The sequence below is a fragment of the Hippichthys cyanospilos genome, chromosome 12 (genome assembly GCF_059441005.1).
Source record: "Hippichthys cyanospilos isolate Australia breed blue-spotted pipefish chromosome 12, RoL_Hcya_1.0, whole genome shotgun sequence".
Taxonomy (NCBI): Eukaryota; Metazoa; Chordata; class Actinopteri; order Syngnathiformes; family Syngnathidae; genus Hippichthys; species Hippichthys cyanospilos.
The window spans coordinates 19,042,501-19,067,065 of record NC_142380.1 but is presented as its reverse complement, the minus strand read 5'-3'; the positions used below and the strand labels follow the sequence as shown (position 1 = coordinate 19,067,065).

The 24,565-nt window shown below is 38.5% G+C and overlaps 1 protein-coding gene across 2 annotated transcripts in view; it reads left to right on the top strand.

The window, feature by feature from the left end:
- The window catches only part of depdc5 (DEP domain containing 5, GATOR1 subcomplex subunit), a 74,260-nt gene that overhangs the window by 9,891 nt on the left and 39,804 nt on the right, over window positions 1-24,565 (top strand). For both annotated transcript variants that reach the window (XM_088429797.1, XM_088429796.1), the window contains exons 8-28: window positions 3,502-3,571; window positions 5,563-5,641; window positions 5,729-5,790; window positions 6,192-6,261; window positions 6,333-6,405; window positions 6,490-6,593; window positions 6,677-6,751; window positions 9,367-9,501; window positions 10,033-10,094; window positions 10,176-10,246; window positions 10,344-10,413; window positions 10,499-10,535; window positions 10,612-10,732; window positions 10,826-11,049; window positions 11,132-11,332; window positions 15,534-15,663; window positions 16,392-16,480; window positions 18,542-18,698; window positions 19,696-19,856; window positions 21,984-22,104; window positions 23,617-23,784. In XM_088429797.1, coding sequence (XP_088285923.1) covers window positions 3,502-3,571; window positions 5,563-5,641; window positions 5,729-5,790; window positions 6,192-6,261; window positions 6,333-6,405; window positions 6,490-6,593; window positions 6,677-6,751; window positions 9,367-9,501; window positions 10,033-10,094; window positions 10,176-10,246; window positions 10,344-10,413; window positions 10,499-10,535; window positions 10,612-10,732; window positions 10,826-11,049; window positions 11,132-11,332; window positions 15,534-15,663; window positions 16,392-16,480; window positions 18,542-18,698; window positions 19,696-19,856; window positions 21,984-22,104; window positions 23,617-23,784 — 2,280 coding nt within the window. The remainder of the gene's footprint in view (window positions 1-3,501; window positions 3,572-5,562; window positions 5,642-5,728; window positions 5,791-6,191; window positions 6,262-6,332; window positions 6,406-6,489; window positions 6,594-6,676; window positions 6,752-9,366; window positions 9,502-10,032; window positions 10,095-10,175; window positions 10,247-10,343; window positions 10,414-10,498; window positions 10,536-10,611; window positions 10,733-10,825; window positions 11,050-11,131; window positions 11,333-15,533; window positions 15,664-16,391; window positions 16,481-18,541; window positions 18,699-19,695; window positions 19,857-21,983; window positions 22,105-23,616; window positions 23,785-24,565) is intronic.

Genomic DNA, 24,565 nt, shown 5'->3' with positions numbered 1-24,565 from the left:
ATGCAGAAAACCTTCACAGCGTGTCTTTTCGCAATACATTATACCTTTTTTTTGATGCACTAAAGGCATAATAGGCAAGGCGTGAAGTAGTGAGGGATCATTGTTTTAGTAGAAGCTAACCTGATAGCTATTGTTTACGTGTGCAGGCTGTGCAAACTCAGAGCGCATTTTTATGTTTTCCACGTCATCACTTGGGTGCTACTTGTTCAAATGAGTCAACAGGTTGTAGTCTTACCTTGGTTTTGATGATACACCGTGTGTAATGTCTTGTAGTCTTGTAGTGTCTCCACGGCACTCTGAAGACACTGCCACACATGTGATGGGAATTAACTCAGAAGTAAGAACAGCTTCATCTTCAGAAGATGATGCCAAGTCACGGTTAGCAATCCATTGCACAAAAAGCTACAGGTTGGGGCAGGCTGGTTACTATGGTTTTCTACAGTATGTACCGCTTCTACTTTACTGGCAATTTATGTTTACTTCAACTTGCAAACCAAAGTTAAAGGAAAAGGTGGACTCTGGACACATTTGCGCTGTGTCTGATTGACAAAAAATGCACACAGATAACCTTGGTTATCACTAAGCCCTACTAATATTGCCCCTTGGAATTGAATCAATGGAGTCTGGGTGGTAGAGGTTTCCATTGGCATTTTGCAAATGTTTTCTTTTATGTTTTATATTTATTCATGTATCAATCTCTTCACCCACAGAACGGTCGTTGGGGACCACTGTTCTCGAGCATTAACAATGTAACAAAAACTTTTTAATACAAAAAAAATGTTTAATTTCAGCGATCCACATCTCTTCAGAATGATTCCACTTTGAAAGAGAAAATAGCAGCCAAATTTAAAAACTTAATTTAAATTTAAAAAAACAAAAACAAACAACCTTATAGCTATAATACCCTGAGAACATCCGATTTCCAAAGCTAAGCAACGTTGGACCTGGTTACTACTTGGATGGCAGACAGCCTGGGAATAGCATATGCTGTGAGCTTCCAGTTTTAGACCATTTCAGGTCTTTCAGGACTTAGATTTGCGCTGACCTTGGGCACATTGACCAACCACCCAATCGCCTTAAACCCCAAATGGTTACGGAAACAGCTATGGAATCAACAGCAACTATTTCTGTTTTATGCAACAGCTAAGGGTGAAGAGGAGCTAACTAATTAAAAAAAAACAAACATGTTGTTTGCTCTCGGGCGCTTCTCATTCTCTGAGAGGCAAAGTAGATCAAGTTGACTGTTGTCAAAACCATGCTTCTGGAAAAAACTTCCAAAATTAAAGTGTACTGAGGCCGTTCGTGTCACATATTAGCTGTTATGGTACAGTTTATTTTGAAGTATTGAATGGCCTTTTCACAATGTTTATTTGTTTGACGATAATGGAGTACATTGACAGGAAGCACATTCACCCCATATATTTCATTTATTTCTTTTATTCAGTAGTTACAACATTTATTATTATTATTATTATTATTATCATCATCATTATTATTATTATTATTATTATTAAAGGGCCACAAAGCATTTAAATGATGCAGATATACACAGATATTGCCTAAAAAAAATCACATGTTTTATGCTTTTTCGACATAAGTGGACACACCTAAAGTAAAGAATGCCAGTGGGGGAACGCTTTGGTAAATATATTAACATGACGCGAGAACTAATGTAAAACTAAAGATAATGTCTGCAGTGTGGAAATATGTGTGTGTATAAAAATGGAGGCAGTTCAACGGTGACTTGCAAAGCGGGCAAATGTGCATTTCACATGGTGAACACTCAGTGCTATATGCCGAGGTAAACACACTCAGTCAACCAATGCTGAAACAAACTTTGGAGAACAAAGAAAAAATGCCCAAGGACAATGTAAAAGCCAAGAAAATCACAGCCAGCTCAATTCATCGCGTTGGATGAACAATCTTTGTCCGTGGTAGAAAACGTTGGCTTTGGGTGCCTCTTGGAAAAACATGAACCAAGAGTTACTTTCTCACCATAACTCAAATGGTTTTTCACAAGTAGTTCTATGATCACCTGCTTGTTTTACGAGACTTGCCCACCTTGGTGTTAACAACGGACATTTGGACTTTGTTTCGGTGTCTGATGCCACTACTTAGCCTCACAGCACAATGGCTTGACGCTAGTTTTAATTTGTGCATTCATGGGTTCACATAACAGAGGAAATAGATAACAGAGGAAATAGATCAGGGGTCATCACCGTGGTGCCCGCGGGCACTGGGTAGCCCCCGAGGATCACATGAGTAGCCTACAGACCTGTGGTGCAAATAATTTTTACACGTGATAAAACACTGTGATTTTCTAGGAATTTTACTAACGATTATGCATATATGACACATACATTACATATTAAACTTGATTCACATATTTAATACAGCTGTTTCTTAATTATTGTGAGAAATCAATAACATGATCAGGGTCTTCACATAAATTGGTAGCCCTTCGTATTACTCTGTACCAAAGAAGTAGCTCTCGGTTTCAAAATGTTCGCGCCACCTGAAATAGATTGTAGTTAAAATACTATAATCTATTTCAGGTGGCGCAATAGTATGTTTATGTAAGACAGGCTTTTTAAATGTTATGTATTTGCGAAATTATTTTGAGTAGCATCCCCGATGACAAATAAACAAAACAAAGGTTTAAGTGTTTCTCTTGGTTGAACCACTGTTCGACCAAGCCATTGGTGTAACGTTAGTTTAATTTTGTTTAAAAAAGAAAAAGACAATTTGGACGCACATTTATTTTGTCCTTCTTAATACATTTCAAGGCATCGGGGTTGGGACTGAGTATCAGCAGATTTTTAAAACAGGTGAATTGGAGTCAGGTCCAAAAATGTGATTGGGACCCAATAATTAACAAACACTTGAGGTCGCATCTCAAGTGAAAACTGGGATAGTATGATCGAATTTTCTCGTCTTCATCAAAAGTCTCATTGCAAAAGGGGCAAAATGTGTTTTACAGGCAACAATTGTACACGAAAAACACTTTGGATATTAATTAAAGACAAAATATGAACATTTTATTGCTGAAAATGGCTATGTGAGCGTACTACCCCTTTGTTGCCAGTGCTTGATGACTCCAGGGAAAAGTCTTTGTTTTTTTCATGTGGTTTAACTGCAATAAAATGAAAATTCTAACCACTAAACCACTAAATGAGAGTCTTTTATTTTATTTTTTGTTTCAAGCACTTTGATGCACTTGGTTATGTTTTTGTGTTTGTTTTAGACTCAGCCGTAAACTGTTACACGCTGTAAAAAATAATTAACAACTGTTGAAAGTTGACTTATATTCCTTTTTTCTTTTGTTAATGTTAAAAATGATACAGGTTTAGAGCTATAATATTTATAGATAAAAAAATATTTATAGTCAGCGCTCCGAGTGGGGGAGGGTGCAAAAAGTTTTGTCTTTCCTAGGGGGGCCGTAGCAAAATATAATTTAAAGGAAGTTTAAAACATTTTCCACCTGTGTTTTTTGTGTTTTAGATCCCAGTCAAGTGAACTATGGGTGAAGGGAGAGAAAGTTACCTGTGGATATATCAGTGATGACACAAGGGTAAGTCTGTCTGTCTCTTTAGGCCAAAACAAGCTACGAAATGTGAAAAATGATTCAATGGCTCACCGTTACTCTATAATTTCTATAATTTCTGATCCACTGATCAACATTGTCAATGCAAGCCAATCATGAATGTTATCCAATTTAGAGCATTCTTACTCATCTTTTAAGGCTCAAAGAATATTATGCTTTATGACGATGTCAACAGAAACCAAACTAAACAAAATACAGTGGTACTTTTCTATCTATCTATCTATCTATCTATCTATCTATCTAGATAGATAGATAGATAGATAGATAGATAGATACACACACACACACGTGGACAAAATTGTTTGTACCCCTCAGTTAAAGAAGGAAAAACCCACAATTCTCACTGAAATCACTTGAAACTTACAAAAGTAACAATAAATAAAAAAATATTGAAAATTAAATAATCAAAATCAGCCATCACTTTTGAATTGCTGATTAACATAATTATTTAAAAAAACAAACTAATGAAACAGGCCTGGACAAAAATGATGGTACCCATAACTTAATATTTTGTTGCACAACCTTTTGAGGCAATCACTGCAATTGAGCGATTTCTGTATTTGTCAATGAGCGTTCTGCAGCTGTCAACAGGTATTTTGGCCCACTCCTCATGAGCAAACTGCTCCAGTTGTCTCAGGTTTGATGGGTGTCTTCTCCAAATGGCATGTTTCAGCTCCTTCCACAGGTGTTTAATGGGATTCAAATCCGGGCTCATGGAAGGCCACTTTAGAATAGTCCAACGCTTTTCTCTCAGCCATTCTTGGGTGTTTTTGGCTGTGTGTTTTGGATCGTTGTCCTGTTGGAAGACCCATGACCTGCGACTGAGACCAAGCTTTCTGACACCAGGCAGCACATTTCTCTCCAGAATGCCTTGATAGTCTACAGATTTCATTTTACCTTGCACACATTCAAGACACCCTGTGCCAGATGCAGCAAAGCAGCCCCAAAACATTACTGAGCCTCCTCCATGTTTCACCGTAGGGACAGTGTTCTTTTCTTCGGGGAGACGACCAAGGAGGACACCACTGCTGAAAAAAAAATCATAAAAAAGCGAGACTGGAATTTGCAAAAATGCATGTTGACAGATGAGACCAAACTGGAGCTTTTTAGTAAGGCACATCAACTCTATGTTCATAGACTCAAAAACCAAGCATACGAAGAAAAGAACACTGTTGAGCAGTTTGCTCATGAGGAGTGGGCCAAAATACCTGTTGACAGCTGCAGAACGCTCATTGACAAATACAGAAATCGCTTTTAATTGCAGTGATTGCCTCAAAAGGTTGTGCAGCAAAATATTAAGTTATGGGTACCATCGTTTTTGTCCAGGCCTGTTTCATTAGTTTGTTTTTTTAAATAATTATGTTAATCAGCAATTCAAAAGTGATGGCTGATTTTGATTATTTAATTTCAATATTTTTTTTATTTATTGTTACTTTTGTAAGTTTCAAGTGATTTCAGTGAGAATTGTGGGTTTTTCCTTCTTTAACTGAGGGGTACCAACAATTTTGTCCACGTGTGTATACACGTATATATATATATATATATATGTATATATATATATATATATATATATAATATATATATATATATACACGTACATCATCGTTAGTTTTTGGTATTAGCTAAATTCTGCTATTTTACCCATATTATTACTCATAAAAGGGATAGCTGTTATTTATTTATTTTTTTAACTTGATATGTATGACTAGGTCTGATGCCACTGAGCATTTTGAGTGGTTGAAAGTGAAAATATTGTCATAAATGATTTTGCTATGACACCTCATCAGGTGTAACATTTTTTTGGAAGAAAAAACAAGTGTATCATGTTTTTCACTAGCCCCCAAGGTTTAAAGTAAATCTAGCATCTTTGTAAACTCATGTTCTCATAAATTTCATGTTTATTACAAGCACAATGAGCAAAGTTATTTTGTTTTTGTCATTTTACCTTATTTTTACAGGTTGTGTTCCGATCCACATCTGCACTGGTTTACATCTTTATCCAAATGAGCTGTGAGATGTGGGACTTTGACATTTATGGTTTGTCAGCTGCTTTGGTTTGCATCATGCACTTAACATGTATTTTATGGAGTTTCGTTTTTTTTCATCTCAGTGTTTCGTTCTTAGGTGATTTATACTTTGAAAAGGCTGTAAATGGTTTCCTTTCAGACCTTTTTGCCAAGTGGAAGGTTTGTGAGATATCTTGTGGTTTCACAGATTTTCATCCTTACATGCTCTATGTCAGGGGTCCCCAACCTGTTAATCACTGCAGACCAGTCGACGCTTGAGATTATTATTGTTGACCGAGGGGGATAACAGTGACTGTTCTCATCTGAAGTTGCTCCGTCCTTCCTCACTACAAAATGTAATGTCAACAGCGGCCTGAATTGACGCCAAAAAACTTAAGATCAAACCAAACAAAGCACAAATGAATGAACTGTTAAAGGATAAACTGAATCAGTTCCAAAACATTATTATGCAGCCTGGTACCTGTTGATCCACGGACCGGTAACGGGCCACGGACTGGCTGTTGGGGACCTTTGCTCTATGTATATAAAACAATGTGTGACTTTTTTGCTGTTTTAAATAGGAGAAAAACTGCAGTCATGAAGTGACAGTTGTGCTCTTTTCACGTACATTTTACAATGCCAAATCAAAAGGTAAACCACTCATCATAATGTTTGCAGGGTAAATTGTGCAAATATGGAATATTATTCCCCAACTTTTACAGATGAATTCCCTGAGAGTCTGAGAGCATCAATCCAACAAGATCATGAAGGACGTTTTTATGAGGACTTCTATCGGTATTTATTTTACACTACTAAATTAAATAGCAAGCAGTATTGCAGCAAAATAAGAACGTGAAATCTATTTTTGTTTGTGATTAGAGTTGTGGCTCAGAATGAGAGGCGTGATGAGTGGACATCTTTGTTAGTCACTGTCAGGAATCTCTTTATTCAGTATCCTGTCCTAGTGCGACTTATAGAAACAGGTGCAACTTTTGGATTACTTTAGCTGGCATCCTATTTAGGATGTTGTGTATTAATGTAACATTCTGTTTTTTTCTAATGACAGATGGCGTTCCTTTTGGATATAATTCAACTTCTGCTCAGGGAAACTACTTGGAAGCCATCAACCTTTCCTTTAATGGTTGGTACCCAGAAAATTTCATAGACTTCATTTATTTTAAAAAGGCTGCATTTGGTTACAGTCTAAGCTAGTAAAGTTCAAAAGTAAAATTTATACTTTGAATATAGTACACCTTGAAGTGATTAATATATTTTAGTCCAAGTTTGGTCTCTGACCAACTATACTCTTTTTGGAGAAAAATAAACTCTACAAAATATACCATGCACCATAATGTGATTGGCTACACAGTACAGTAAAATAAAATATATTTGTGAAATTTTTAAATTATTTTACAATTTATCATGGTTTTATTGCGGGGAATGTGTTCAAGACCCACCCACATAATTTCAAATTTGTGTCGTCTTGCCATGAAAACAAATTAAAAAAAAAAAAACGTTTTCTTCTTGCTTTCTTCTGGTATTCCCCAAGAGCTCAGAAGGAAAAATATTTATGGTTCATCAGGAAATATGGTAATCCAAATGTATTTTGCTTCCACTGGCTTTATTAGAGGAAGTTTATAAGTGCCTACGAAACTTTCTGTTGGCTTTTGGTTGTGTTCCCGGAAGCTGAGCCGTGACGTAGCGTCGGTAATAGGCAAGTCTGGATGCCATTAGCCATAGCAGGCTGCAACAGCTTGCACTGGATTTCAGTCTATGAATGCTAAAGATGTGCAATGCAAAGCGTATGGGTGCCCCAGTAGGAAACACTAAGGCAAGCACTACTTTTTTGCCTGACCCTATTAATTCAGAACGTAAATACATCACAGAAAGGTGGCTGCATTGTATGGTTATCGGTTACACAGTTGACCATTATAAGATAACCAAGGTAGTGCATTAAAGGGGGTCTCTGGCGATCGGCTATTGATTTAACTGTTCACATACTGGAACCGTGTTAAAGCGGAAAAGATCCAAATTTGAGCTGAAAAATGGATTACATTTCAACAAGAAAGCGCTTTTCTGTGCTGTCAAAAAAATCAGGAGCAGCATGCATGCACTTGTTGAACAAGTAAGCGATGTTTTTGCGGATAAAATAACTAACGTTATATTCATTTTCTTGGATTTTATCCACTATAAATTGGTGTTGATGAAAACAAAAGCACTCATCAGTCTTTGGCATCTGAAGCAGCAGCCTCCATCAGTTGTAGTAATTTCTACAGAAACAATAAGGACCTTGCAGCGGTCACTGCATGTGCCCTTACAATCTCTACAGAAACAATAGGGTCCTCATAGTGATCGCTTCTCCAACCCTGACAAGTAGTTCTCCCTTACCTTTCATTACTAGAGATATGTATTTATATATGTATAAATATATACATAAAGATATGTATGAGATTTGTCATATAATTTAGGAAAACTGATGAATAATAGGGATGGGACATGATTTTCCAACGAGATTAGGATGCCAAGATTAGGATGTTACCAAAAAGCAATACTGTGACAACGGTTGACTCGACACTGGAAAATATATTGTGGCAGGAGAGTCACAAGTTGTGAGTCACAAGTCACAGTTACAAGTCGCTCAACTTTGTCCTATAATCACATTCAGTTGCCAACTCAGAATGTAAAAAAAAAAAAAAAACAAACAAAAAAAAAACCCAACAACTTAATTATGCTGGCAATTTATTGTGTTCAATGTTCAATGCACCCTTTACCATAAACTAAACCATTAACTGCTGGCTATCAGTTGGTGTGCTTGAGTGCTCTATTGGCTGGTGAGAGCAGTAGTTTGACCTCAAGTTTTGATACTGACAGCCTGACAAGTTGCCTTTTGTACTTTTGAACAAACCTTTGCACAAACCAGGCCGACTCAGAATATCTTAAAAAAATGTTAATTAAAAAAATAGATAAGTTGGTCATTCATAATTAAGTGGAAATGTGATATTTGGTCACTTTTGCTTTTATTTGTTTTTCACCAAGGTAAATAAAAACAAATATTAATGTAATCAATATCCAGTCACCATATCTTCAGCCCCACAGGACCAATAAGATGCTCCAATTAATTGAAAATAACCTGTATCAATATTTTTGATTTTCCAGTTGAAGAAAAGAATGGTAAAATATTGGCAGATATGGCAAAGATGGTTTGTAAATGATGCAAAAAACAAAACAAAAACAGCAGCGAACATGAGCTGTATGAATTTTGCTAACTATTCAGTATTAGACTCTTGACTCTTCTTTTATAGATTGTTAATTTTGCTGCAGTCTGCACCGTAAAAATAAAACATTTTAAAAACTAACATTTATGTTATGCATTATTTTTATAAGACTACAAATTTTGCAAATATCTTGACTTGATCTCGTAGACTCCTTCTTCTGGGACATCTGGTTTTGTGGGGTTTGCGTCTCGTCCCATCCCTATATCCCTGTCCTGCTCAATTAATCATTGCTCACAATAAAACTAGGATACAGTGGCCTGTGGCTCTTTTGGCTACCACAGTTGGTGCTTGAGCCAAGATTTAATAAGTACAATTTCAATGTCTTAACATGTGTAACGTGGCAGTTTATTTCAGTTAATGTGGGATTATGATGATGATTGACTCTTGAAGGGATTTTTTTCAGTTGATATTTTTTAACTAAAAATGTACGTTTTACGGCTTTGGCATCTACAAAATCTGATATCCTCCCATTTTCTTCCAGTGTTTGACAAGCATTATATCAATCGTAACTTTGACCGGACTGGTCAGATGTCAGTAGTCATCACGCCAGGTGTGGGGGTGTTTGAAGTTGACCGTCTGCTAATGATTCTGACCAAACAACGGATGATTGACAACGGTATGTGCAAAACAAAAAAACAAAAAAGGCTCAACGCATATTTTAACCATTCTGCCACATTTAAAATTATGATAACAGATGCCTAAAACAAGAATGAAGATTTTTTTTTTCAAGTTCCTGTTCCCCTCCTCAAATTGGCAGTCAAAGTGGCAGTAAAAGCTGTACAGGACCCCACACACCATTAAAAAAGGACCATTCAACTATTTGTGTCAATGTTTCATCAAAATAGTTAGGAAAACATTTTATGCAATTTGAAAAGTTTCTTATTGTTGCTTTATGATGAGTGTATCACATGTGTACATGTTGAGTTCGTTACTTCATACATCTCTACACATATCATTGAAATCTATTGTGCTGTTTTTAATGTCTCCTATTGCTCTTGTTTGTACTAAGATATACTGTGTGTGTGTGTGTGTGTGTGTGTGTGTGTATATTTATATATATATATATATATATATATATATATATATATATATATATATATATATATATATATATATATATATATATATATAAAAAACTATACTGTAGGTATTGGTGTAGACTTGGTGTGTCTGGGAGAACAGCCATTGCATGCGGTGCCACTCTTTCAGGTAAAACAAAAAACTCTAAATCACTAACTGCATAACATCGATATATATTTATTAATGATGAGTTCCCCATTTACACTACAGTTGCACAATAAATCCACAACTGACTCTTGTGTGGGGAATGACTACAATCTGCCTCACTGGATAAACCACAGGCAAGAGAATAGTTTGATAATTTCATTAAACTGTTTTTAAACTTTTGTTTTTAAAACAAAACTCTTGCTTATAAATTTTTGTATGTCCTGTTTTTAGCTTCTACACCTCCAAAAGCCAGAATTATTGTAACACATTCATTCCCCGAATTAAACTTGCTGGTCTCAAGGTGAAATATTTTCCTATACTGAACTTCAGTGATTTGTTTGGTGAAATTGTGGGAAAAAAAATAAAAATAATTGTTTTTCTTTTAGCGTCATTGTGAAAAAATAAAGAAAGGCACTGAACGAAGTAAGTAGTAAACCTGCATCAATTTTCTTTGTTTCTGTTTATTGCGCTCAAGCTCTCATTTGATAAATTGTTGTAGCTTTATGTATACAAAAGGAGTATGAGAATGGCCTGCCAATACAGGTGGACTATGATGCATATGACTCTCAGGTTTTCAAACTCCCCGGTCCTTCAGTGATTCAGAGAAATCTCAATTGCAGGTGTGTTGTTTGTTGCACCTAAATAATAGTTGTCAATTTCGATTTAACACTCGCATCAATGTCTGCCATAGATACTGTCACTCTTTCGTGCAGGATGGGTCGGGGTAAAGAGAAAAGTGGAAAGAAAAGTTCTGGCTCAGTCGATGTTGCAATCAGCATGGGCACATCTCCTTCACTGTGTTTTGTTGGTGCTGATGAACATCATAGCCTGGCATCTGATGATAGTCTGGGGCCGGTATCCAACATGTTTCCAATACCCCGGATGCCCTCTATGGTTTATGAAGTCAGTAGCTCTCTAGGATACACAGGGGCCAAAGGTAGGTTTCCATACTATATACTGTATTGAGAAAAAAAAAAAATAACCCACAACTTCTTTCCCATTCAACATTTAATGTTCAGAGTTATTTGAGAAGACAATGGACTCTCAACGAGACTCAAGTGCCCCCGCTAGGTTTACAGTGGGAAGTGCTGAGTCCACCCAGTACATGCAGTCAGGAGGTCATGCACCACAAAGAGCACTTATAAATCCCTTCAGGCCAACCAGGATGCCAGCAAAGCTGACGTCGAATCGCAGGCGCTGGATGCACACGTTCCCTGTTGGTGAGCTCTTAATTTCTTTGTGGACAAGCTCTCCGTTCTTATGCCAGCCATAAATTTTGTCCACATCCTCGACCCAGCTACTCCCTTGCACCACGCCACCCTTGACTCTTCCGAGCCTACATCACTGGCTGCCCTTGAAGATTTTTGAATAGTATTATAATTTAGTAGCAAGCCCCACTCAATTGTTGTGTTGCGGCAGTTATGACACGCCATTACATGTTTAATTGGTTTATCTAAATTGTATTTGTTTATAATTTTTGCTTCTTGAGTTGATTTATACAAATGTATACATTATTGCATAACAAAATAATTCTTTTGTCAAGTTACTGTCAAATGTCAACTCCCTTTGACAGTGTGTAATCTTCTTCTTCTCCTTTTGGTTTTTCCCTTCAAAGGTCACCACAAGGAATGAGTTACTTCCATCTAACTCTTTCTCCTGCATCCTCTTCTCTCACTCCAACTACCTTCATTCATCTCCTTTTTCACTAGATCTATAAAACTCCTCCTTGGTCTTCCTCGAGACACGCCTGAAAATTAAAAATTCAGCATCCTTTTTCCTATATCTTCACTATCTCTCATAAGCCCAACCATCTCAGTCTGGCCTCTGATTTTATTTCCAAAATCTCTTAATATGTGCTGTCCCTCTGATGTATTAATTCCTGATCCTATCCAGGGGGGGCGACATTTTGGAGTGGGGAGGGGGTATTTTAGAGTGGTGATGCACAGAGGACACTGTGAAGGGAATCATATTCAGTGGGCCCCCTTGTTACGACCTTAATCCGTTCAGCGGCTCTGCTCGTAACTCGAAATGGCCGTAAGACGGGCACTCCAAACCTATGTTAATTAGTGAATGCGTGCAACGCGTGCAAAAACCTTAGGTAAAAACATCACGACTTTATACACATATTAAAAGTTAGTAACACAATCTACTGTACAGTTAAATTAAATAACACAAATATACAAAGGAAAAATGACTTCTACCATTGGGGCGACATGACTTGAGCTGGTGGAGGAGGAAGGGAGCAGAGACGAACCCGCAGAATTTATTTATTTATTTTCTTAAACGAGAACCTTTCTCAAACCAGAACATATCACCGGCGATTTCCTTCTCTTTAATCCGTAATAGAAGAAGCCTCTCCATTTTGTTGTTGACCGAGGTCCGTCCCCTGACAAGGAAAGTCTTGCCCTTAGAAGACTTGCTTGCTTTCATAGCTTCCTTGTTATTGAGAATTGTACCGATTGCCGAGCAGTTACGGCCATACTCACGAGCAAGGTTAACTATGCGTGCGCCTCCATCGTATTTTTTTTATTATCTCCTGCTTTGTTTCTATTGTCATCATCCTCTTACTTCTTCCTTTACCACCACTTGCAATTTTAGAAGCCATGTCAACAGATAAAGTTTGCAAAGTCTTCACAACACACCGACCAGCTCGTGCCATCAGGCTAGATGAGGGCGTTCGCCCAATAGCATATTGGAATTTCTGTGATTGATGGATGCCGGCCAATAGCATATCCGCGTCTCCGTGACTTGAGACCGTGACTGTGACCTTAATCGACCAATAGCATATCGGCATCTCCGTGACTGAGACCATGACTAAGACCCTGACTGTGACTGCATTAATCGACCAATAGCATATCGGCATTTTCCTGACATGCAAGAAAAGTTGTTTTTGTTGTTGTAGCAAAGCGAAAAAAATAGTGTGAACACACTGACCGGCATATTGGATGGTTCGTAGGACAAAAGATTCGTGCGTAAGAGGGGGACAAAAAAACGCCGCGGTCCACGTCGTAAGAGAAAAAATACGTAAAACGGGTTCGTAAACTGGGGGCCCACTGTATTAGGTTGTCATTATCTGCTTATTTCTTGTCTAGAATAGCGTGCATTACTATCCATCTATGCAGTCCTAGTTCATCTCGACCCAGTCCTTAGATAGAGCTGTTGACACAGGAAAGTGTGAGCTGGGACCTTGGCCCAGATGTTGGTGGCGCACGGCTGTTTTTTTTGTTATGTCTTGTGGCGGGGACGCTTGAGCGACAAAAATGCTGTTGGCAACGCATGAGAATGTACCCAAGCTTTTCCCTTTGCCTATGCGGAGAAAAGTCAACCTTGGCTGGCCTGAGTTACTCTTTTGCTGCTTAGCAGCTAGGCTTGTCCTCTTTTAGAGATTTCTCTGACAGACACCCAGGTTGACTTGTGCAGTGGTGTGTGCGCTGGTGGAGAAACCTGTGTTGTTATTTTTTGCTGTAGTGGTAGGTATATTTTGGGAGGCGGTATATTTGATGAGTTGTGAAACTTATGCGGAGCAGGTGTAAACACAGGTTGGGATTACCTGCGAGACTTAGTGCAGGGCTATTATCGATTAATCACAGGGGGAGCCTGTTACCCGGCATCCAACGGGGGTAAACCAATTACGCTGAGAACGTCATATTTGTTTTTAATCTGAACATTAAAGTGGCGGGGCGTAAGTACATGAGGGAGGTATCCATTTTTTGGCTCCCACTCAAGTCCAGAGTTCCAAGTAGGAAGGAGTGGAACTAGCAGAAGCTTTAGGCTTAGCTCCGAGTTTTGCCCAGATGTCATCCGGGGGGATCGCTAGCAGAGGTGCATCAGGAACTGAATGTCGAGTGATATCACCAGGCAGGCTCGTTGGAGCAACTCCAGCCTCACTGCAGGTGGGAGAAGGAATGCTGGGCTCGGGAACAGGTTGGCCATAAAGCGTCTGAATCTCATGGAGGGTGGATATTCTTTTCTCCAGTTCACATATCTTGGGGCATATCTTGGAGCTAGGGCAATCATGAGAGGACGGAGATGTAAGAGGAGCCATTTCTGTATAGTGCTGAAATTTGAGGACAGAAAACAACTGTGGCCAATAGTGTGTCTCGGGTTCGAGATATTGTGGAGGTGTTGCAGAGCAATGCCGCACAAAGCGAAACTTTGGGCCTCACAACAGGAGCCCTCTATGTCAAGAACACCCAGTAAAGTACCAGATAGTGAAGGACAGGAATGTCAGAAGAATGTCGGAAATAAAACATAAAGGACGAAAAAAAACTCAGCAAACACGACCGTGGTCAACAAAACGCCACACTTGCGCCAAACTGCCACCTTTAATGAGGTGTCCTGCATGTTTCCAGTTTTTTTTTCTCCCCAACGCCCCTGATTTAAACCGTTCGCTCATCAACAAGGCCTGTTTGACCTTGAAAAAAATCCTAATTCTTTGAATCAGGTGTGTTTGAGAGAGAAAACTGGAAAACATGCAGGACACCGGCCTTCGAGGGCCAGAGTTGCCCACCCCTGGTGTATTTCCTCCTTAATAGCCTTGTTCTGTCTGTCAGTCTCTCTTGCTCATTTTTGAAAGCCTAAAACCTCCCAGACAGTCGACTTAGATTGTTTGGACGGGTGAAGAGTTCGATTGGTTTGACTTCTTGACCCTTACTTCAGCTTGATAGACTGCTTGCGTCCTACCTCGAACAATATAATGCTCCTTGAACGTACCATCAAAGTAGCAATTGGCAAAGGCAGACAAAGAGTAAGTCACATCAAGAGGATAAACCAGGAAGTGAACGTGAGAATGTGATTGATTTAGGCAGCCAAAGAGTAAGTGTCACGAGACCATTCCCCCCACTGCAGGCTTCTTTTGCCTCGTGTGAAGCAATTGTTAAGCAACACCCCTACAAACACGTTATGTCCATTGAACGCAGGCAAACGAGCACTGCTAACAGCATGGAACTAGTTACATGAGGAAAAATGGTTGAGATTAAAAAAAAAAAAGTTTGAGGAGTAGGTGTGGTGGTGGGAGGACATGGTACGACTAGCTTGTAGCAGCAAGTAATAGCACTTTCACAGCATATGCACTTCACATGGGTGGAGATTCGGACCAGTGGTGACGTTGAAAGTGGGGTTGTGTATGATTTTAAGTCTGTTTGTGTGTGTGTGTGTGTGTGGGAGGGGGGGGGGGGGGGTGTAAAAGAGTGCTCTTGAGCTGCCAATCTAGTCCAACCAACAGTCTTAAGGCAACGTGATAGGAGGGAGAGGAAAGATTGTCATAAATTGAGAATCTTGGCCTCTGATGGGGAGAGAGTACAAATAGTGGTTATTTTCGAAGCAGGCCGATAAAGTGTTTTAAAAATCCAGACATTTCTACAGGAGTGTACAAATTTTTTGTGTACATCTTTTGTCTAAAAATCGTATTTTGTTCCATAGATCCTTTTGGAGAATCTATTCAATTCCATCACCAGACCAGGCAAAACATTGCAGAGTTGCAAGACAACTTTGATCATGCCAACATCTCAACTGATCTGTTGGAACTCGTGTATCAGGAGGCCACAGGAAGGTTAGCTATACTTAGCATACATTAAATTGCATAATGCAAATAATCAGCTGTTTTAAGATGCAAAGTAATTCAGAATGGTTGGTGGCCATTTCATGTTTATCACAGTCTGTGAGACTCAGGATTCTCTTATTTCATTTTTCACGTCAAAAATATAATCATGATATTGTTTGCCAAAGTTTAGTTATATCTATGTGTGTGGGGGGGTGGCACAAGTGTGCGCATGTGTCAGCTTGTGTGTGTAAAATAAGAATATGCTTGTTCCCCCTGGGTGCAGCCATATTGGACAATTGATTAGGTACACCAGAATGTCACCCCTTTTCCCCCATGGGTGGAAGCCTTCTTTGTCAATGAGTTAGGTACATCTCAGATTCTCTCTCTCGTGCTCCCCCGAGGGTTTTACGTCACTTGATAGTAAACTCTTTGTAAAATTCCATCAGTGATGTGTTCATCCACACATTATCAAATGTTGTTAATTAGCATGCAAAAAATTATCCATCTAAGGATGCAGAAGAAGAAGAAGCTGACAAAAAAGTGTTTATCCACAGCATGCAAGCGTTAGCTAACTTGTTTACTGTAGTAACCCAGTGTGTGTCGTGGCCGACTGGAAATGACAGGCTTTTCAAATAGCTATAAATCCTAATCCGTTTGTGCTAGCAAGAAATTTAAGCACAGAAAATTTCAGCACCGTGGAAAAAAGAAATGACAACTCTAAACCCCTTCTGTTTCAGGCAAATGAGCTACCCACAAGTAGATGAGAATGCCCTTTCCATTATTGGAACAATGGATGATTGCACTCAAAGTCCTGGCAGCAGTGGTGGTAAGCATACCCAAAAACATTTCATAATGAACACATAGTGCTTTGTTAAAAAACAAAAAAAGTCATAACATTTTAAGTGCAAAATATATATATATATATATATATATATATATATATATATATATATATATATATATATATATATATATATATATATATATATATATATATATATATATTTAATTTATGCTTTCCCTCAGTTGTTCATTATATATACCTTGTGTTTTAATGTATATTACATGCTGTTCCATGTGGTTCCACCCGCACATGGCAGAGAAATTTCCCGCTTGCTACTTTTCTCAGTCCGCCCTGCTCTCCACCGGGTGCTGGTGCTGGGCTATTCCCCACTTGCCGCTTCTCTCAGTTGGCCCTGCCATTCACGTGCTCCAAGCACCAGCACCTGGTGGCAAGCGGGAATGACCAAGAAAAGCGGCAAGTATTTTTTGGAGTACATGTCAAGTAAGTTTTTTTTTTTTTTCCCCCTTCTTATAGGGGTCCTACAGAATTGGTGATAGAATGGAGCCTTGGCGTAGTCCAACCTTCACACAAAAATAATTTGATTTACTGCATTGCCAAACCTCTTTTGTATTGGGACCAAACAGCCTGTATCGGGGATTTGATACCCCATACTCCTGAAGCACCCCTCACAGGACTTCCCAAGGGACACAGTCAAACGCCTTTTCCTAGTCCACAAAACACCTTAGTTGGGTGAACTCCCATGCAACCTCGAGGATCTGCCAACGATGTAGAGCAGGTCCACTGTTCCGTGGCAAGGACGGAAGCCACTCTGCTCCTCTTGAATTCGAGGTTTGACATCCTGATGGACCTTGCTCTCCAGCACCCCTGAATAGACCTTACCAGGGAGGATGAGGAGTGTGATCCATCTATAGTTGGAACACACCCTCGAGTCTCCCTTCTTAAAAAAGAAAGACCATGTCAGGTTCATTTGTTAGACATTTGTAAGAAACTACACAAAAAGGAGAAAAGGCAATCTTTTTCCAGGTCATGCATGAGGGGAGCGAAGAGGAACTGGCCAAGGTCAATTCTACTGTGCTCTGCCGGCTTTTCCAAGCCCTCTTTCTTTATTTGATACGGAGGCCGCTAACTACATGAAGATTCCGGCCCTCAAAGGGGCAAAAGTGCTCAGGGGAAAAGACTATAGCCGGAACCTAGTGTACTTGTCTTCCAATGTGTGAGCATGTGGGTAGAAAACTAATACATGTATGATAAAAATATTATGCGTAGCAAGACATTCTGCAAAATATTTGTAAGATATTTTGAAAATCACAGCTGCAGCAACGCCCCAGCTGGCAGGCTTGAGCGTCCGTCCTCCTATTTGAGACAAAGCAATAACAAAAGAGTTATTCTCCACAAGCAGTGTACTCATTCTCACAGCATAGTATTTCTTCTTTGTAAGTGGTTATATTTTGTAGCAAATTTATAGTCACTATATTTACAATTATATATGTTTATATGAACTATTATTCCAAGAGACCACCACCCCAGTCTTCAATCCAGGGGCATTGTCCCTGTTGTCCATGCAATTTTGTAGAGGCGTGTCAACCATGGCAGCCCTACAACATCCAGAGCCTTTAGAAATTCTGGGCAGATCTCATCCACCACCCCACCAAGGAGTTTTTCTGACTATTGAAATCAGTGCTGATACAGACACAATTGAGAAGGCACAACATCCCAGCACAGACAACTTTTCACCGACATGTCACAGCCAAAATGCCAACAACAGTTCACACGGTTTCATAAAAACAAATATCACACAACAAAAACAACCAAAAATATTAAGAGTTCTTGCAGAGCTCTTGAATGCAGCTTTCATTAATCAAAAAAGGCTAAGCTTCCATATTTAACTTTTATTGAACTTATATAGGTTTATTTACCTAAGTTTTCATTATTTTTTTGTCTAACTGAATTCATTTATTTGTTGATCTAATTTGATGTTATCAGATTTGACTGACCCACCAACCCATTTAACCGGTCTGAACCAGCTCGATGGATTTATTGTTTGTAATATAATTAGATTGGTACCCTCTGTATCTCCGACAGTTGCAAGCTTCTGCTGTGCAGTGGGAGTTGACTGGAAATCTCTGACCACACCAGCATGCTTGCCACTTACCACTGACTACTTCCCTGACCGGCAAATACTACAAAGTGATTACACTGAAGGATGCTATGACTTATTGCCACACAGTGATCTGGAGAGGTTTGTCTGCATTTACTTTGACCCCACTTAACGGTCACTATTCATATGAATGAAAGCAAACATATATATATATATATATATAATATATATATATATATATATATATATATATATATATATATATATATATATATAGGGTTAGGGTTTTATATATATACAGTGGACCTCCGGTTTACGATTACGGTTTACGATTACGGTGATTACGGATTTACGGTTAATTCGCTAATGCATGTAAAACCCCAGGTAAAAACATCCAAATTGTATATACATATTAAAAAATGGTATCAAAATAGTATAGTAAGTGCTATGTGTATATAATATACGTGTATACAATTAAAAAAGAAATAAAAAGAAATAAAAAAATACAGAACGGAAAAAATATAGAATGGATTTGTTTACCTTCATGTGATGAGCTTGTTATGCCTAAGGCTACCTTATCCTTCTTTGTATTTCTTGACTAGCTCCAGCTTCGTTTCCATATAAATCATATTCTTACTTCTCTTTCCAACATCCCTAGGAATCCTGGGACCCATGGCTCACCCACTCAAGTTTGAATTAAGCAGTAAAATGCACAATAAATAGTTATTTTAAGGACTTAGACGCGTTCCAGTCCGTAGCATGCCGCCTTTTTGACAGTGACGCCGACGAATAGCAGACCAGTATCTTAAGGAGTCTTGACGCAGACCAATAGCAGACCAGCATCTGAGTGACGCGTTGCAGCGCAGGCAGTTTGACGCAACCAGAAAATAAGAGAAATTACCTAAAAACACCTGAACATGGAGACAAAACAATGCAAATACAGCCAACCCCATCATGACAGCTGTTTTTTTTTCGTAACGGGGGAAAAAAATACTGTAAAGAGGGAACGAAAAGATGTCGCAGATCACGTTGTAAGGTGAAAAAAACGTAAGGCAGGGATCTCGTAGACTGGGGTTCACTGTACTGTGAATTTGGTTTGTTTGTCTCATGTGATTTATCATGTCTCATTTCTTTTTAGGGGAGTAGATGAATTACTGGGGATAAGTGCTACTCAAGTGTTTGAAGAATTTGTTTGTCAAAGGTTGATGCAGGGCTACCAGATAATAGTCCAATCTAACAAGAGGAGACGTGAGCCCTCTGTAGCTGCTACACTTGGCAGTAGTCCTTTATACACCAGAGGTAAATACAAATGGTCTTTGGTCCAACACTTAGAAGGCACCGAAGACGGTTCACAATGACTTCTCATTCACCCACTGATGACGGCGCTACCTGAGTTCAGTATCTTGCTCAAGGATATTTCACCATGGTCACAATGGCTGAGATTATATCCACAACGTCATGGTTAGGAGACAACGGGTCTTCCTCTTGATTTATGTCATCACTAGTGTTGTTCCACGACCGGTATTACAAGAGGTCCACAGAAAAGTATTAAAATGGTGGTACAGTGATCCCCCCCTACTTCGCGGTTAATGGGGGCTGTCAACCCCCCGCGAAGTCTGAAACTCGCGAAGAAGGGTATCAGTTCCTAGATTTCTATGCACGCCCCAATATAGCCGCAGTAACCATAAACAATCCTTTTTTTTTGTATTATTTTGCCTATTTTATTTCCTTTCTCCTATTATTTAACATTACGTTATCCTTATTAACATTATTGTATATTCATTAAATAACTAATATTACTTAGTTTGTTGAGAATTTGCTCTCAGGACTGGTTATCTGCACCAAGACTCCGGTAAAAGAGCACGCAAGTCATCACGTTGAATTTCACATTTATTTTGGCTCATGTATGGTGTATCATGTAGTATCTGTTGAATCTGTAAATCAACAACAATGTTAAAGTCTGTCAACTAACATATAAACACTTTAATCTATGAAATTACTGCATTTTTAGCCGACATTAGCGGGTTAGCAACAACTAATAACTAACTATAAAGTGCAACCTCTACACAAACGAACACATAAACAGGATAAACACTCATCGCTTACTAAACATAGGCAGTTGTGTGCATAACAACTACTATTTATTATCAACATAAATGATAATAAACTATAAATATGAGCTTACGTTGTCATTCACTACGTCACCGTAACGAGCCGAATGACGCACGCAGAACGTAATTCAGGAAACGGAAATGCAACGCGACCCGACAAATTAAAAGCATGCATTTCAAAAAGGGATAAAAAATGTCACGAACTCTAACGCTTGAAGAATTCTTAACATAGTAATTAACTAATATTCAATTTTTGTACATTTTTGCACATTTTTTAAATGATTTTTTATTTGGAAATATTTTTTATTTTTCCTAGAAAAAAACGCGAAGTACTGAGACCGCGATATCTGAGACCGCAAAGTAGGAGGGATCACTGTATCTGCATAGATGAGCACTTTGGCTGGGCGATATTATCCATATATTGCAATACGAAGTGACAACATTCTACAACATAATACAACATTCATTTTCCAATATAGTGTATATTTTGGAATGACCTTTTCTCGTAATGCTGTATTTAATTTTTTATATCTCTCCGCTCCGGAGTGGCTTTTGTATAATGATTTTTGTCATGAATCGTGTTTTACTTATAAATCATTCCAAGTGCTTCAAAATCACCACATTAAATGTTACAATTGCACTGCGTGTATAGTGTGACGAGAGCAAGAGAGAGAGAAAAATGTGGAGGAGGCACTTGCGAGGCATGAGAGGAAGTTATTGTACACCGGTATATTGATATGTTGTTTTTAAATGTGTCCCCTCACTACGGCCACGGAACGAACAACAATACGATTTATGATACGAACAGTTTCTTCGTTCAAGTTGTCTGCAGTAAGCTATTGAATGTGTTCCAGAGAAGTGCAATAATAGCTGAGCAGCCATATTAATGAGGAGTAGAATCTATCTTTGTTTTATTTCGTTTTGTATTCTTTTATATGCTAAGTAATTTTCATCATATGAAGAGGAAAAAACGTACAGAAGCGACCATATCTCGGGGTTTCACTGTATTTGATAAATTACAAGAGATTCTGAAGCATTTCATTTTTCCTTCTTTATGTCCTGCCGTACAGCATTGACGTAATGTGACATAAACACTGCATTTATGGTCTTATCACTATATGACAGTCAACAAATTTTGTAAAAAAAAAAAAAAGTGAAACTGAATTTGCAGAGTGAAGTCCAGATTGGAGAGAGAACACTGTCATAGTGTGAAGACAGTTGCAATAATTTGAGTCTTCATTTCTTTTAAACAATGTTTTATATGCTGTATTGTGAAAAAGACAAATAATTGTTTTTCTTCTTTTTTTTAAATCAGGTTTGATCTCAATGCGTCGAGGAGAGGAAGAAGAGACCATTTATTGGCTCAGCATGGGTAGGACCTTCCATAAAGTTTGCCTCAAAGACAAGATCATCACTGTTACTCGATACTTGCCAAAGTGAGTTAACTGACAAATATTTGGTACAATATCTGCCTCTTTCTCTCTCTCTCTCTCTCTGTCTCTCTCGCTCATACTGTATATATATACACACACACAAAGTGGGCCCCCGTGTTACGACCTTAATCCGTTCAGCGGCTAGGCTCGTAAACTCGAATTCGTATGACGGGCAATCCAAATCTATGTTAATTAGTGAATACATGCAACACGTGCAAAAACCTTAGGTAAAAACCTCACGACTTTATACACATATTAAAAATTAGTAACATAATCTACTGTACAGTTAAATTAAATAACATAAATATACCAAGGAAAAATGACATTTACCTTTGGGGCGACGTGACTTGAACTGGGTGGAGGGGGAGGGGAGCAGAGACCAACCCGCAGAATTTATTGAATTATTTTCGTGAACAAGAACTTTTCTCAAACTAGAACATATCACCGGCGATTTCCTTCTCTTTAATCTATGATAGATGAAGCCCCTCCATTTTGTTGTCGACCGAGGTCCGTCCCCCGGCAAGGAAAGTCTTGCCCTTAGCAGATTGCCGAGCGGTTACGGCCATACTCACGAGCAAGGTTAACTATGCGTGCGCCTCCTTCGTATTTTTTTATTATCTCCTGCTTGGTTTCTATTGTCATCATCCTCTTACTTCTTCCTTTACCGCCACTTGCAATTTTAGAAGCCATGTCTAACAGATAAAGTTTGCAAAGTCTTCACAACATTCCTTCCTTCCGTTTTTCACTCATTTTCTCTCCTTCCTTCCATCCCGACCAGCTGTCCCATCAAGCTAGATCAAGGCGTTCGGCCAATAGCATATCGGCATTTCTGTGATTGACGTGACGCCGGCCAATAGCATATCTGCATCTCCGTGAGTGAGACCGGGACTGTGACCTTAATCGACCAATAGTATATCGGCATCTCCTTGACTGACTCCGTGACTGACACCGTGACTGAGACAGTGATTGTGACATTGTAAGAGCCATAGCGTTCAGCGTAACCATGACAAGCGTGAACATTTGATTTCGTTGATGCAGCAAAGCGAAAATAATTGAACAAACACATTGACCGGCATGTCGAATTGTTCGTAAGATGAAAGGTTTGTGCGTAAGAGGGGGACAAAAAACGCCGCGGTCCACGCTCGTAAGTCGAAAAGTTTGTAAAAGAGGGAGTTCGTAAACCGGGGGCCCACTGTATATGCTTGCGAATTTAATGTTCTTGAGGCGCAAAGTTTGTGAGCTTCAGCGTTCGTCAGCGGAGGTTTTACTGTGTGTGTGTGTGTGTGTGTGTGTGTGTGTGTGTGTGTGTATATATATATATATATATATATATATATATATATATATATATATATATATATATATATATATATGTATATGTGTGTGTGTGTGTATATGTATGTATATATATATATATATATATATATATATATATATATATATATATATATGTATATGTGTGTGTGTGTGTGTGTATATGTATGTATGTATAAAAAATTGACTTTTGTGTTTTAGATACCCATTTGAGTCACGTCATATCCAGTACAGCTACAGCCTGTGTCCTCCACATTTGGATGCTCAGTTTGTGTCCTGTTGGGTTGAGTTTGGCCATGAAAGACCAGAGGAATATAAATGGAATTACTTGGACCAATATATCTGTTCTGCAGGGTCTGAGGATTTCAGGTATTTTTCTTCTATGTATCTTAAGTATACAGTGGTTTCTTTTAAACAAAATTAATTAATTAATAAAAAATATACATGTAAAAAACAAATTGTGCAAATGAAAGAAAATGACTGTGGCCTGTAAAAATGATCCATTAATTTTTTCATCAATTTAAATTTTCTTTTGTTTTAAGTATACAATGGGCCCCCGGTTTAAGAGATTAATCCATTCCGTGGTTGGGATCGTAAATTGAATTCGCCGTATTGCGGGCAATCCAATCCCATATTAATTAGCTAATGCGTGTAAAACCATAAAAATCGTATATACATATTAAAAATTGGTATCAATATAGTATAGTAAGAGCAACCTAGTCTAGGCTATCTTAATTTTCTTGGTATTTCTTGATTATCTCCAGCTTCCTTTACCATAAAAATCATCTTCTTAATTCTCTCTTTAACATCACTAGCAATCTTGGGACTCATAGATAACCAATTCAAGGTTGAATTAAGCTCTAAAATGCATAATAAATACTATATTGAAAGCACTCTCACACGAGATCAAGTCTTTAGGCAGCTATCTTTATGACCCCATGCGCCGACCATTAGCAGACCAGCATCTTCATGACACCATCACACGGACCAATAGTAGACCAGCATCTTAGGGAGTCGAGACGCCGACCAATAGGAAACCAGCATTGTAGTGGCGCACTGCAGCGGAGGGAGTTTGACGCCAACAGAAAATAAGACTGATTACCTAAAAAAAAAACACTTCAAGAGGGAGGCAAAACAAATAACACAACCA